Here is a 14,034-nt window from a genome sequence, read left to right as displayed (position 1 = left end):
CTGCCAGATCTGCCCTCACTTCCACCCTTAGAGTTTCTGTGTTGCCACTAATGGTCTTCTCCAACCTAGCCATTCCTTGGATAATTGTTACCCTGAATTCCCTTTCTGACATACTGTTTATGTCCATATCCAATAGTTCTGTGACAGAGGGCACATTCTCTGAATTTTTCCTCTGTTGGGTGTTCCTCCTCCTAGTCATTTTGGTGAGAGGTGGTTAAGGGGGTGTATAGCTGAATATATCAACCACAATCCAGGCAAGGTGCACCCTGGAAAGTTTTTGGAGCAACCACCAAAAAGAAATAGAAAAAAAAAAGAAAAAAGAAAACCCAGCTAAAATGAACCCCCAAAGTAAGATTTATAAGGTCCATAAACAAAAATGAACAAACAAAAAGACTGACAATAGTAAAAGACAAGGAAAAAACAAAACAAAACAAAACAAAAAAAAAAAAAAAAAGAAAAACCCAGCCAAAATGAACCCCAAGAATAATATTTAAATAGTACAAAAACAAAAACAAATTAACAAATACTAACAGAAGAATAAGATAGGAAGGTGTTTATAAATCCTTGATGTGGATGTGGAAGGTTATTTCGGTTCTTCCTGGGTGAATGTTGTTATCTTTGTTAAAGGACTCAAATTTCCAGACATACAGGGAAATTAAAACTGGTTTCTATATAGGAGTAGTATTGAATAGGGAAAAAGGATAACCTTGAAGCTTATATCTATATGTATAAAAAAAGAAAAAGTATATGTATGAAAAAAATTCAAGTTTAAAAGTTGTTATGCAATATGTTGTATTAAACCTCTACTGGTAAGGAGGTTTAAAAAAATTAAAAGAACAAGATTTATGAGAATGAATTTAAAAAAAAAAAGTTGTCTATGAAATATATAGGTTTTGGGACAATACCAGGAGCTTAATATGTTGTTTTCCCCTGATGTTGGGGTTTTACAGTTTTATGGGGGACCCTGTAATTAATGTCCTCTCGTTCTTTTGGCTTGTCTTCTGTGGGAGGGGTTTTTGTTTTGTTTTGTTTTGTTTTGTTTTGTTGTTGTCATTGTTGTTTCCAGTCTGTCCTGCTTGGGCTGAGTCGCCCTGCCCACTATCAAGGAGCTTGGCTCTGTGGAAACCAGTTTTTCCGGCTCTTGTTCTCTGGAGGTTTTTGTTCTTTGGGGGCTTTTTGCAGGGCTTTTCAGAGGTTTAGTGGAAAGCAAACCGTCTGCACCCAGACCGCTGCCTCAGAGAGAAACCTCAGTCTGCTCCCCTCTGGGTGGTCCAGAACACACAGACTCCCTGTCTGCAAACTCCACTGAACAGTGCAGTCTTTCACAGGCAGTGCGCACCCCCATGCCACTAAAGCCATGAATGATATTGGTCCTGGTGAGCCCGATCCCAGGTGACTGCCATTCCTGGGACTGCTGTCTGAGGTCCATACCCTCACCCCGTGCACTCACACCAAGCGGCAGCACAGGACACATGGAGAAGGCAGTGGGCCTAGAGACCGTGGGCCAGTGCACACATCAGACTCTCTCATGCACGGGCAGGAGTGGGCCCAGCCCAAGCAGTGGTGCAAGCAATGGAAAGCCATGGGCTCACGGACCATGGACTTGAGCCCCTACTGGACTCTCTCTGGCATGGGTGGTTGTCAGCGGTGACCGTCCTGGGACCATGGGCTTAGGCCCGTGCCTGTGACCACCCAATTCCACTAGTTGCCTCTTAAGATCTTTTTACTTTTTTTCAGTGCTTCTATCAAGACTCCAAGTTAATGCTGGTCCCCAATCACAGGGCACTTTCATATTGAGATATTACTTTCCAATGAGTCACTTCTGGTGGCTCCCTCCCCCTTCTGTTTATCCTCTGATACCAGTCCAAGTGTTCCCACTCTGCTTTACCTCTCCACTGGTGTCTTCTGCCCCTGTAGTGATCCAGAAGTGTATAATCTTACATCTCAGGCTGATTTCATGGGTGTTCAGAGTGTTCTGGTAGATATTTAGCTCACTTTAGGGGACTGGTTGAAACAGGGTGTTCTACTTCTCTGCCATCTTGCCCCTCCTTACCAAGAGCTTTTGTACCCATTATCTCACTTAGACCTCCTGTCAGCTCTATGAGGTGGGTGCTGGTGTTACCCTAGTAAATAACAGGGGAAACTGAGGCCCAAAGCAGGTCAGCCACTTGCCCATAGTTAGACAGCTAATAGTTAGACAAGAGATGAGACTTGAACCCAAGCAGGAAACTTCCAGGGCCCATGTTCCTCCTAATCTCCACCCCAAACTGCCTTTTTTTTCTTTTTTTTTTTTTTTAAGATTTTATTTATTTATTTGCCAGACAGAGATCATGAATAGGCAGAGAGGCAGGTGATGGGGGTGGTGGTAAGCAGTCTCCCCACCAAGCAGAGAGCCTGATGTGGGGCTCAATCCCAGGACCCCAGGACTGTGACTTGAGCCAAAGGCAGAGGCTTAACCCACTGAGCCACCCAGGTGCCCCCCAAACTGCTTTCTATTCAGTAAGTGTTAGCCCTTGGCCCATGACTCTCCCTTGCTTTCTGGAGACATGCCGTGATCCAGAATATGTGGCTGCTATGTCTTGAAGGCTTAGCAGGAGTTTATGAGCATCACCATAGCACCTCAAATTGTCACAAAGCACTGTGATACATATACTGGAATAGAGAGACTCAGAGAGGTGACACCATCTCCCAGGGTCATACAGCCAGTGGATATGGAGGCAGGATCCAAGTCCAGCTCCATCTGACTAGGACACCTTGTTCACTGGCCTGCACATCACCAAGATGCTTTAGCCCATCCATTCTCCAGCTGACTAGAGGCTCATGCCCTCAGCCAGGGCTTCAGAGCTGCCTGGCTCTCACGCAGGGCTGGCTAGCTGCCTCCTCCTGGAGGGGGAGGGGGACATTGATGTTGCTCAAGCTAAGAGTGGCAGGCAGAGGCTGGCGTGGGAGGCTCCTCAGTAAGCCATCTGCAAACATTTCCTCAGGATGAGAAGTATTATCCAAATATAATCCCCAGAGGCCTCTGCAAGGCATACATTGCCACCCTTCTTGGGAGGGGGACAGGCCCCTTCTCTGACTCATGTCTGCTAGTGACAGGTGGAAGATGGGCAAGACTGAGAGAGCAGGAACTGGTGGAGGCCAGGCTAGAGCCGCTGAGGGAGAAGGGAAGGTAGCTGCCACATGGACTGGCTACCTTGGGTGACACAGAGTGCCCTGTCTCTTCTCCCATGTACTGTCCTGTCACCAGACTGGATGCAGGCATCCTTACTTCTCCAGGGAAACCTAGGCTACTCCAGGGTCTACTTAAACCCTGTATGCTCTGGAGGATAGGGTTCAAGGCTCTGATAAGATCTCATCCCTTCTCCTCCTCTCAGACCTAACTAATCAAGGGTGGGGGAGAATAGTTCACATTTGTGAAGCACCTGCTGTGTGTCAGGCACAATCCTAGACACCTTATATAGGACTCCCATTGCACAGATGAGGAAACAGGTTCAGAGAATTTTGGGCACATCCCCATACTTACACGACTAGGAAATAGTGGAGCCCAGACTCAAATACAAGGCTGTGTTGGTTCCAGAGGTCAAACCTATTGCCTCTGTGTAGGGGAACAAGACAGGTGATAACCCAGACAGGGGACATCTCCACCTAGGCAGACTCCTGAGCCAGGAAGGCGATAGGGTCCAGGTTTAGTGTGAGTGTGCCTCGGCCACCACGTTCCCAAGGCACCCACTTCCTGGGCCAGGCCTGATGGGGCAGGCTTTAACATTTTAGTTCATGGGGCCATCAGCTTTCCAGGCGAGCTCTCTGGCCTAACCTGGAGCAATGCAGACCCGGGCTGGGGGCAGAGAATGGCTAGCTAAGGATTCAGCAGCAGGGCAGGGCTGAGAGGGTGCTTAGATTCTGTCCCAGGCAGACGGCAGCACGCCATGGAGGAGGACAATGTACGAGGCACCCCACATCCCGTGAGAGTGATGGGGTGGAGGTACAGGGTCAGAGGTGGAAGACCTGATGTGGAGCCACCCTTTCCGGAATCTCCCTCCCGCGGGTGAGGCCCGTTCCCATCGGCCCATTGGCCCCACTGGTGTCACGTGGCCAGCCTGAGCCAATCAGGCGCGCCCTGTGGGTCACGTGGGGTCGGCGGGGCTCAGGCTCTTCAGACGCTTGTAGCTCACGGAGGGGAGTGGGACTGACAGAAAATGAGGGAGGCGCGGGGGCCCTGGAAGGTAGCTGAGGGCACGCCAGGAGCCCCCTCACCCCGAGCTCAGCACTTCAGGCCCCGCTCCATTCGCAGACACGATGCCAGTCTGCTCTTGGCAGCATCATGAGCACGGCCTCTGCGCAGTCAGGAGACGCCTCAGCCAGCAGCCTTTCTGGGTGAGCAGCCCTGCAGGGAGTGCAAAAAATGAGCACCCCAAGCCCTTCTCAAGGTGCCATCCCCAACGCATGAGCCCCAGGACCCCCAGCGGTGATGACACCCACATCCCAGGCGCAGACATTGCCGGGAGCCCTGTCCTTCCCTCTTCCTGGTTCAGATACTCGCCCTCCAGGGAGCAGTGCATCTGGAGGAAAAGCGTTTACCTGATGTAGCTTGTGTGGGTTCCCTGGGGCTAACAATTAGCTGAGCAGGGAAGAGCCCTGGTAATTTGTTGAGTTTATTGAGTTCCTTCTGGGGAAGGAGGAACATTTGCCCACATTGATTACGAGACCTCACGGTTAGTGCATTGGGGCTATGTCAGGATGAGAAGAGTCCCCCAGAAAGGTACCAGCAGCTGACAAGTGAGTAGGGGATAGGAAGAGTGCTGAGGCATCAAGAGGGTGTGGGGGCGCATCTTCATAGGAAAGCAGGATGAAACCCATTACGGCCTTGGAGGCTCTCACCACTGTCTCCAGGCTCACGTGCTGGTCTGTTTTCCCCCTCATATGCCCTCTGCTTTCACTAGCAGGATCTCATTCATTCATTGACTCATTCAAGCGTTCCTTCTTCTAGTAAGCAGTGTTTATGGAGGCGTGTTAGGTTTCCATGGAAGGTACTGATGAAAGAATTAAAGAAGAAAGAAACAGCCCCTGTCTTCAGGAGCGCACAGTTTGGAGGATGAGGCAGACCCCTGGATGATTCTTGGTGAGACAAGCACCAGGGTAGAGGAAGTGCCAGGAGTCCCAAGGTACACAGGAGAAGTCAGCCAGACTCTCTGGAGCCAGTGGCTATAAGATGCCTGCTCAAGGATGAGCCGGAAGCATCAAGAAAAGGGTGGGGCTAAATCAAAGTAGACAGGGAGGATTTGGCAAGAAGCTGACTTACCAGTCTTGGGAAGCATTCAGAACAGAGCTGAACTGACCATCTATTGGGAAGGCTGTAGATGAGATCTATACATAGCTGGCCCTTAGGCCTGGAAGTCCTGTGAAGTCCTCATCAATTAGGATTTTAATATTAACTGAATCCCACTCTCCTAGTAGCAAAGGGGATGTGATTAGAAAAGATGCCCACAGCTGAAAGCAGGAAACTGCCATTCGTTCATTCACTGATTCATTCATTCACAAGACATGTATAACGGAAGTAATCTTAGTCCTCTCCACCAGAGCAGCTTCCTGGGGTAGCTGGAATTCCCATGGCCTTGTTAGAACTTCCTGACCAATGCCCTGTGGCACTCTAAGCACCAGCTGCCTGCTGGCCATCTCCCACCCCCACCCTCAAAGCCCATGCCCTCCATGCTCCCACCAGCTGAGTCTTGCACTTTCTGAGAATCAGATGGGTCTGTTGCCAACTCTCTTGGTGCCAGTCATACTTGTTATTGTAATTATGTGATTTAAATTAAACATCACATAAACTGATGAAATATGAGTGTGAAAGGAAATAGAGTTGCATCTATGGAAACTAAATTGAGTGCTTTGGAAAGACTCCATGGAGGAGAATCTCTGAAAAAGAATTGCTTCCTAAATATTAGGTGTGAGTGACTGAGACAATTGCTCAGTTCCATCGGGGCAGGGACCAGGACTGTCTTGCTCACGGCTCCATCCCCAGTGCCCCCACACAGTGCCTGGCACATGGCAGGTGCACGATACATATTTATTGACTGAATGAGCTGTAGCTGAATCGGATATGGTGAACGATGCATTATAGATGGAGCTTATATGAGAGAGTGTGAAGAACAAAACTGTGATCAAAGAAAAGACCTTGGTACTACATTAAATGGATTGATGCATAAATGTACATTGAAGTATTTGTACACTATCAGGAAATGTTTTAGCTGTGTATGTATTCTTTTATTATTCCTTACTTGGAAATTACTTTTTACCAACAAGCTCTGTCTGCAAGGCTTAGGGTAGGTGTCAAGAAACTATTTCTGTAAAGGGCAAGACAAATATTTGGTGTTTTACAAGTTATAGTTTCTGCCCCAACTACTCAATTCTGCCATCATAGCTTGAAAGGAGGCAATACGTAAATGAATGATCACGGTTGTGATCCAATAAAACTTTATTTATAAAAACAGACAGCAAACTACAGTTTGCCAACCCCTGTTCTAAGGAATTGACTTGTTCCACATGCCAGGCACGGTGCTGTGTTTCTGGACATAGCGAGATAAAGAAAATCCTGTCTCTGCTCTTACAGAGCTTGGCTTCTAGTCAGGGAGATGGTTATGATTTGGTGTGTCCAGTACGATGGCAGAGGCATGAGCATGGTGCAGAGGGGCCACAGTGAAGGCAAATGTTTCTCCCATGGGGCAGGGAAAGAGAGAGGTGGAGAAAAGGAGACATTTTGGTTAGGTTTATGGGAGCACTGATATTTCCCAGGAAGTCAGGTAGGGCAACAGGAAAGGACATTCAGGTAGAGGGAGTAGCATATGTAGAAGCATGGAGACAAAAGAAGCTGGGGCTCGAATGGGTGTCACTGGAGAGGGAAGACATGAAAAAGTCTAGACTTGGTAATACTGGAACCAGTGGGTGTTTGCTGCTGGGTTTCTAGCAAGGCAGGAACTTGGGGAAATCTCCCCCCAGAATATAGAGAGGAATTGAGGGCAGAGGGCAGGTCAGAAGGCTGTCTTAGTAGTCCAGGTGAGGATCATGAGGTCACAAGGCAGAGAAGATGTGGCTGCAGTTGGTCACGGAGAGCAGGAATGGGAGGAGTTAAGGATGATGCCTGGTTTGGGTGACTAGGAAGATGGTGTGGATTATGGGAAGAAAGAACACTGAGGAGGAAGAATGATTGGCAGAAGCTTGGGTTTGTCCAGACAAGTCCCAGAACCTCCAGGTGGGTAGCTGGGATTTGAATTTTCATACTGTGGCTCAGCTGCTCAGAGCTGCCTGAATGACTAACTGGGTTGGGTAGGCACTGCTGAGAACCAGATATTGGGATGCCTTTCCAAAGATAGGTCTTAAGGTTCAGGGACTCCAACTGTCCATATCCAAAAGAGAGCTGCATTCATCCCGAGCTTTTTCCCAGTTCTAGGAAAATAGATGATATCATGGATTTGTCCTGGGAAAAGCATTTATCTCGACTTAGCAAGAATCCTAGGCATTTGGCTAAAGGAAAACTGATACAGAAATCATTGGTGATGAGAATGAGTATCAGAGCTGAGTCAATAAATGTTCACTTTATTGACAAGAGGTGGCTGGGGCAGTGGCAGCAGGAGTTAGGTCTCCAACAAGGGCCTTGGTGCCCTTTACCCACCACCACAAAGCCATTTCCAGAAGGGTTTTTCCTGGTTGCATCATGGTGCCTTCTCCATCCCCCAAAGAGGAGAGCAGATGGCAGGTGGGGAGGGAAGTGGGTGTGGGAGTGGGGATAAAGTGGGACACACCTCCTATATTTTGTATTCTCTCCAGCCAGCTTTGGAGTTGGAAGGATGGTTTCTGCTTGCCCCTGGGATGCAGAGATTCTCTAACCCTGTGTCAGATTCAGGCTGTGCACATAGCTTAGCTGAGAGATAAAGCCCGCAGGAGATGCTCTGGGAGCCCAGAAGCCATATGCTATTGACCGAGGAGTTGAGGTTGTGCAGATGAATATGTTAGAGTTCAGGCTTTGCAAGGACTGCCCATATCCAGGGAACCAGTGGGGGTGGCACCCACTGGCAAGTGCCATGCCTTGTATCCAATATGTGCTCGATGAGTAAATGAATGAGTGAATGTTCTGCTGAGCATGTCAGTTTTCAGGAATACTGAAATTTAAACCAGAAGCTCCTAATACTCCTCCCCCTCTGCGTACAGCTAGGAAGCGATTCCTCGCAGACTCGGTTGTCATCTCAGCACTCCCAGCATCCTGACTGTAGGAGAAGCTTCTTAAGAAGAAATGCTTTCCGTGAAATCTGCTCTGAGCTCTCTTATTACCAAGATGAGAACTTAGAGATTGCTGTAGGGGAATTCAAAGCCACTTTTCCCATAATCAACTACAAGCATTAAAGGGAGCGGTTGTGGGTTTTGTTGTTGTTGTTTTTCTATTCTCCCCAAGCCAGATTCCATTAATGAAGCCCCATTTAACGGAAGTCAATTTACCAAAAAGAAAAAAAAAAATTGAGTGTAATTGCTTAAATACATTTTATGCTATACTGCAATAGCAGTTTCCTGGGCGAACTTGGAGTTCCCCAGGCCCCCCAGAGTGAAGTTAATGTGGACAGAAAGGTTTGAAGGGGAGAATCTCTCTTCGAGTTTCTCGCCTTTAATTATGATTCTAAGAGGGAGCAAAATTAAAGAGGATCTTGGGGGGGGATGAGGGAGGGGAGGAAAAGAAACAGAATGGAATTCAGCCTGAACTGTTCCACTGCCTTCTTTCATGCTTGTGTGTACGTGGCAGTACAATGCAGAGGCTGAGTACATAGGCTTTAAGTGGGGTGATTTGAGTTTGACTCTCACCTCTGCCCATTTAATAGCTGTGTGACCTTGAATAAATTTCTTCACCTCTCTGTGCAGCCAGCTCATACAATGGGAAAGGGCCAAAAGCAGCAAGTGCAAAAGCAGAGAAGCAGTGTGTGCTCAAGTACAAGTAAGGTCTTCTGTTTGGTTGGAGATGGTTTTTTTGTGTGTCTGTGTGTGCATGTGTGCGTGTGTGCTCAGGGAAGGTAGGCAGGCAGGAGTCAGACCAGAAAGACTTTACCAAGAAGGCGACATTTGATCAAAGCCTTAGATGAAGTGAGGAGGTGAGCCACATGGATGTCTGGGAGAAGAGCCAGCTAGCAGGCAGAGGGAATGGCAAGTGCAAAGGCCCTGAGGCCAGAGGAGGTCTGGCCAGGTTTTTTTGTTGTTTTGTTTTGTTTTTGTTTTTCTTTTTCTTTTTCTTTTTCATTATGTTATGTTAGTCTGGCCAGTTTTGAACAGCAAGGAGACCCATGTGGCTAGAACAGAAAGAATGAGGTGGAGAGAGGAGGAGGTAGGAGAGGTGAGGACACTCTGACTTTTTTTAAGCCTAAGGCCATAGAAAGGTCTTTTACACCAAGGACAGGAACTACTGAAGACTGTTTTTAATTAACTCTATTTGGGGTAAATTTTTCAAAAAATAAAGTGACCCATTTAAATGTACAGTTTTTAAAGCTTTGACCAACGTGTACATCCCATATAACCACCATCTCCTTCACAATGTAAAACATTTCTATCACCCAAGGAGGGTCCCTTGAACTCTCTTTCAGGGGCTCCCTGCTGATATCTCTCACCCCCAGCTCTGGCAATGAGTAATCTGCTTTCTTTTGCTATAGATTAGTCTTTTCCAGAGTTTCATATAAATGGAACCGTACTGTATGTTCCCTTTTATCAGTATAATACTTCTGAGAGTCATCCATGCCGTTGTGTGTGTCATTGGTTTGTTGGAGAGTTGTCAGTGACACAGGGCACTATCTCAATGGCAGAGTCTGATGTGATGACAACAACACGGAAGCCCCCAGTTCCTGGGATAGTTGCCAAGAAAACTCTCCAATGTGCATTTATGTGTGAGGAGGCAGGAGCAGAACAGAGTAAAGGTGTGAAGGCACCACAGGGCCCTAAGAGTTTAAGCCTTGGGAGGGAACAGTTAGCAGGAGTCCTAGGGATGAGTAAAGGTGTGGGAGAGATGGAAAACAAATGTCCCTTGGGGCTTCTCCAAACTGGACAGCTGGAGTTAGAGCAGGTACTGGGGCTGGAGAAGTCTCGCCTACTTCCACTTTCCATCCAGATCATTATTCTCCTCCTGCTCCTGGGACCCTGGCACCCTCCCCACATTCTATTTTGCAATAAACAGCCTTTGGTTCTGAATTATTCAGGTAAATTCTTCCTATTTCTACTTCCCTTATGTAAATAGTCTCTAAGCTTTATCATTGAGATAGAATTGAATTTGGCCTGGTGGCGGGGAGAACCACAATACTGTTTGTGGCTCCTTAGAAAACTTAAATGACTCAGCCTATAATAAACTATTTTAAATGGGACCTGGTAAAATACGGTAATTGGTTTCTAGAATAGCTCTTACCATGGCAATATAGGTTATATTACTGGAGTTTGGTGTGTGTCAGCATTTTCATTATAGTAAAAACTCAGTTTTGCCAGAGTATGAAGCCACTTGGTTAATTCCTTTGCTTATTACATATTTATAGGGACCCACCATGCTGGATCTCTTCCACTTGTCCCTCCAAATACTCTCCCCAACCTTCTCCACTTGGTTCCCTGTCTAGGAGGACTTAGCTGTGGGTGGGGCTACATCAATATGCTCCTTTTTTTCTGGCTTCTAATTGGGAGAGATCAACAGAAGCATCAGCAGGAGACTGGAGGAGGGGAGAGAGGAAAGTGAGTTCTGGGTACCCATTCCATGTTCCCTCTGGATGGGACTTCCACAAACTTCCTGAAGATCTGGGTCCTGTATGGTGGCCTTTTCCATACATCCTTTTTTTTCAGGGACACCATTTCTTCTCCAGGCCCAAGACAGCTCCATAAGCTGTATGGATACTGCCCCATCCCTGGTGTTTGTCCCTTTACAAAGAGTCCATTCATGGAACTCCTGGAATTATTCTCAGATGACTGCACCACCTGTTTTGTACTGGAATCCTGATGTCCCTGCTTTGTATCAACCATTGTGCTCAGTGCTTGGTTCAGAGATGAAAAATGCAAGTGGAAAAGAAGAAAAGAGCAGCCACCATTTACCAAAAGCTCTCTGTTTGCCAGGGACCATGCTAAGGTCTTTGTTGTGTATTGCCTCATTTAATCCTTGCAACTCTTTGAAGGAATGGTTGTCATTTTCCCCATTTTAAAGTTAAAGTTACTGAGAGCAGAAGTAATTTTTGTTAAGATAACACAGCTGATCCCTGTAGGCCCAAGCTTCACCACCAGGCTACAGTGCCCTCTTTGAGGAGGTATCATAGGGAGACACACACCTAGATAGGGAATCATAATCCGAATGCAGTGATGTGGCATCATGGAAGAGGGAAAAGGAAAATGAGATTTCTCGAGCCCCTATGTGGCCAGGACTGGGCTATGTTCTTTGCCCATAGGTCTTCAGGCTGCTATTCATATTCTCATCCTCAGAAAGGTTCAGTAACTAGTCCTAGGTCACACTGCTACTAAGTGCTGAAGCTGGTTCAGAATCCAAATCCACGTAGCTTCAAAGCCAAGCAGAGGAGGAAAGGCTTTCTCAGGACGCGATGTTTGAGGGCTTCCCGAAGTCATCTCAGGTGACATGGGGGTGCAGGAGAGAGGGCTACAGGTGGACCTGTTTCCAGCAGTAAAGGTGAAGATCTAGGAAAGGACAAAGTGTGCGTGCTTGGGAGATGTTGTTGGGGTGTCCCCACGGGGGTGGAAGCAGGCAGGAGGGAGGTGTGATATTGCCAGAGTGGAGGCATTGGGAAGCTTTGTACCTGATTCTTATGTCAGGAGGAAGATGGGGGAACACCAATGTATGGGCCAACTGGGAGGCTGTGAGTTAGACGAGGGAAGATAAGATGGAGGGGGTTCCTGGGTGCAGGGAGCACGCAGGGGGTGGGGGAACATCACAGCTTAGCCTGAGTATGGTGGAGAGGGCCAGCACTGAGTAGAGGCTCATTCCGGCAGGGGACAGGTGGGAATATTGAAAAGCAGCATGTCTTTTGTAGCCACTAGGGAGCCCCTGAAGGTTCCTGTGCTCCAAGAGGAAGGATCTAGTTGACCTGGAAGTTGGCCCAAGATGGCAATTTGTCAAGAGGCTAGGGCACTGAACAGTGACAGCAGGAGAGACGCCGGTGCCCTTCTCTCTGGGCTGGACTAGCTGGGAGCCAGAAGAGGCTATTCTAAGGAAGGTGGGATGGACCCAGCAGGAAGGGGAGGCTTCTTACAGAGGCAGCAGCACTAGGGGAAGAGCTAGAGGAAACCTGGGGCCTACTGAGTGATCTCAGAATGGGCTCTCACACCACTGAGGGGCTGCACTGCCTAGAGTGCCTGTGTTGGGCCTTTCCACAGACTCCCTGGGGCCTCATAGGGGTAACTGATCCTTGGCCCTGAGGTTGTTGGCTGGATTTTTTTTTTTATTTATTTTCAGCATAACAGTATTCATTATTTTTGCACCACACCCAGTGCTCCATGCAATCCGTGCCGTCTATAATACCCACCACCTGGTACCCTAACCTCCCACCCCCCACCCCTTCAGACCCCTCAGATTGTTTTTCAGAGTCCATAGTCTCTCATGATTCACCTCCACTTCCAATTTCCCCCAACTCCCTTCTCCTCTCTAACTCCCCATGTCCTCCATGCTATTTGTTATGTTCCACAAATAAGTGAAACCATATGATAATTGACTCTCTCTGCTTGACTTATTTCACTCAGCATCATCTCTTCCAGTCCCGTCCATGTTGCTACAAAAGTTGGGTATTCGTCCTTTCTGATGGAGGCATAATATTCCATAGTGTATATGGACCACATCTTCCTTATCCAAGGGCATCTTGGCTCTTTCCACAGTTTGGCGACTGTGGCCATTGTTGCTATAAACATTGGGGTACAGATGGCCCTTCTTTTCACATCTGTATCTGTGGGGTAAATACCCAGGAGTGCAATTGCAGGGTCATAGGGAAGTTCTATTTTTAATTTCTTGAAGAATCTCCACATTGTTCTCCAAAGAGGCTGGATTTTTGCTGGGGGAATCAGGATCTTAGATGGGGGTGGGTGGGCTCTGCTGGGAGGACTGCAGGAGAAAGTTCCTGCAACTGCAGTCTGTGGCACAAGGGAGTGACACCTGTCCACACTCCTGGCTCGGGGGAGGGGATGGGCCTCTGCTCCTAGCCTGAAGGACCCACCCTCTCCACAGTTTCTTAAGGTAACCCAGTGGTAGGAAGGGCCCCTAAAGAGCCACCTGAAGCTGCTCAGTCCCTAGGTCACAGGAGGGCAGCCAGGGTGGCCCCACCCTTCCTTCCCACTCTAGGCCTGGACTGAGGCCCTAGCTCCCATGGGAAATGGGTAACGCCTGCCCCTGTCTCACGCCTAACCCAGCTGATGTCGTGTTCCCACAGGTTCACTGGAGCCAGCCTCCCAGCCCCGGTCATCAGCAGCAAGAACTGGCTGCGGCTGCACTTTACCTCGGACGGCAACCACCGGCAGCGTGGTTTCAGTGCCCAGTACCAAGGTAGGTGGGGCTGCCATGCTTCCTCCATGGGTTGCAATGACTCCTGGGAGCAGCTCATCCTGTCCCCAGACATGCCTTTATCATCCTGTTCTTATTTGCAGACCTAGGGTCTCCACATCAGCATCTCTGCATCTGCCACGGTGGCCTGCTACCCCAGGCAGCAATGGGGTCCTGTGGCCTGAGCTGCCCTTCTCCAGGTCCCTCCCAGGCTCCACCAAGTGCCTTTGAAGAGCCAGGCACTGTGCTGGGCACTTGATAAGCATCATCTCATTTAACCCTTATCATTCCACTGTGAAGTAAGTGGTGTCACCATCCCCGTTATATGGACAAGGAAGATGAGGCCCAGAGCAATTAAGCCAGTTTCCCAAGGTTATCTGAACTCCTCCTGTCTATTGAATCCAGAGCCCATCCTCTCGATCACCGGTGTTCCATCTCCCCTGGTGTAAAGCAGAAGACCGTCTTTTGTGTTATGTAGCACCCAAATGTATTACACATGCGGG

At 48.2% G+C, this 14,034-nt stretch overlaps 1 protein-coding gene across 1 annotated transcript in view; it reads left to right on the top strand.

Moving 5' to 3' along the window:
* Positions 1-14,034, top strand: part of CSMD2 (CUB and Sushi multiple domains 2) — a 616,179-nt gene that overhangs the window by 282,994 nt on the left and 319,151 nt on the right. Inside the window, exon 6 of the mRNA XM_059136925.1 lies at positions 13,422-13,534. Within this exon, the coding sequence (XP_058992908.1) occupies positions 13,422-13,534 (113 nt within the window). The remainder of the gene's footprint in view (positions 1-13,421; positions 13,535-14,034) is intronic.

Source organism: Mustela lutreola, chromosome 10 (assembly GCF_030435805.1).
Source record: "Mustela lutreola isolate mMusLut2 chromosome 10, mMusLut2.pri, whole genome shotgun sequence".
Taxonomy (NCBI): Eukaryota; Metazoa; Chordata; class Mammalia; order Carnivora; family Mustelidae; genus Mustela; species Mustela lutreola.
The sequence above is the reverse complement of the archived record's forward strand: the minus strand, read 5'-3'. Positions and strand labels throughout refer to the sequence as shown.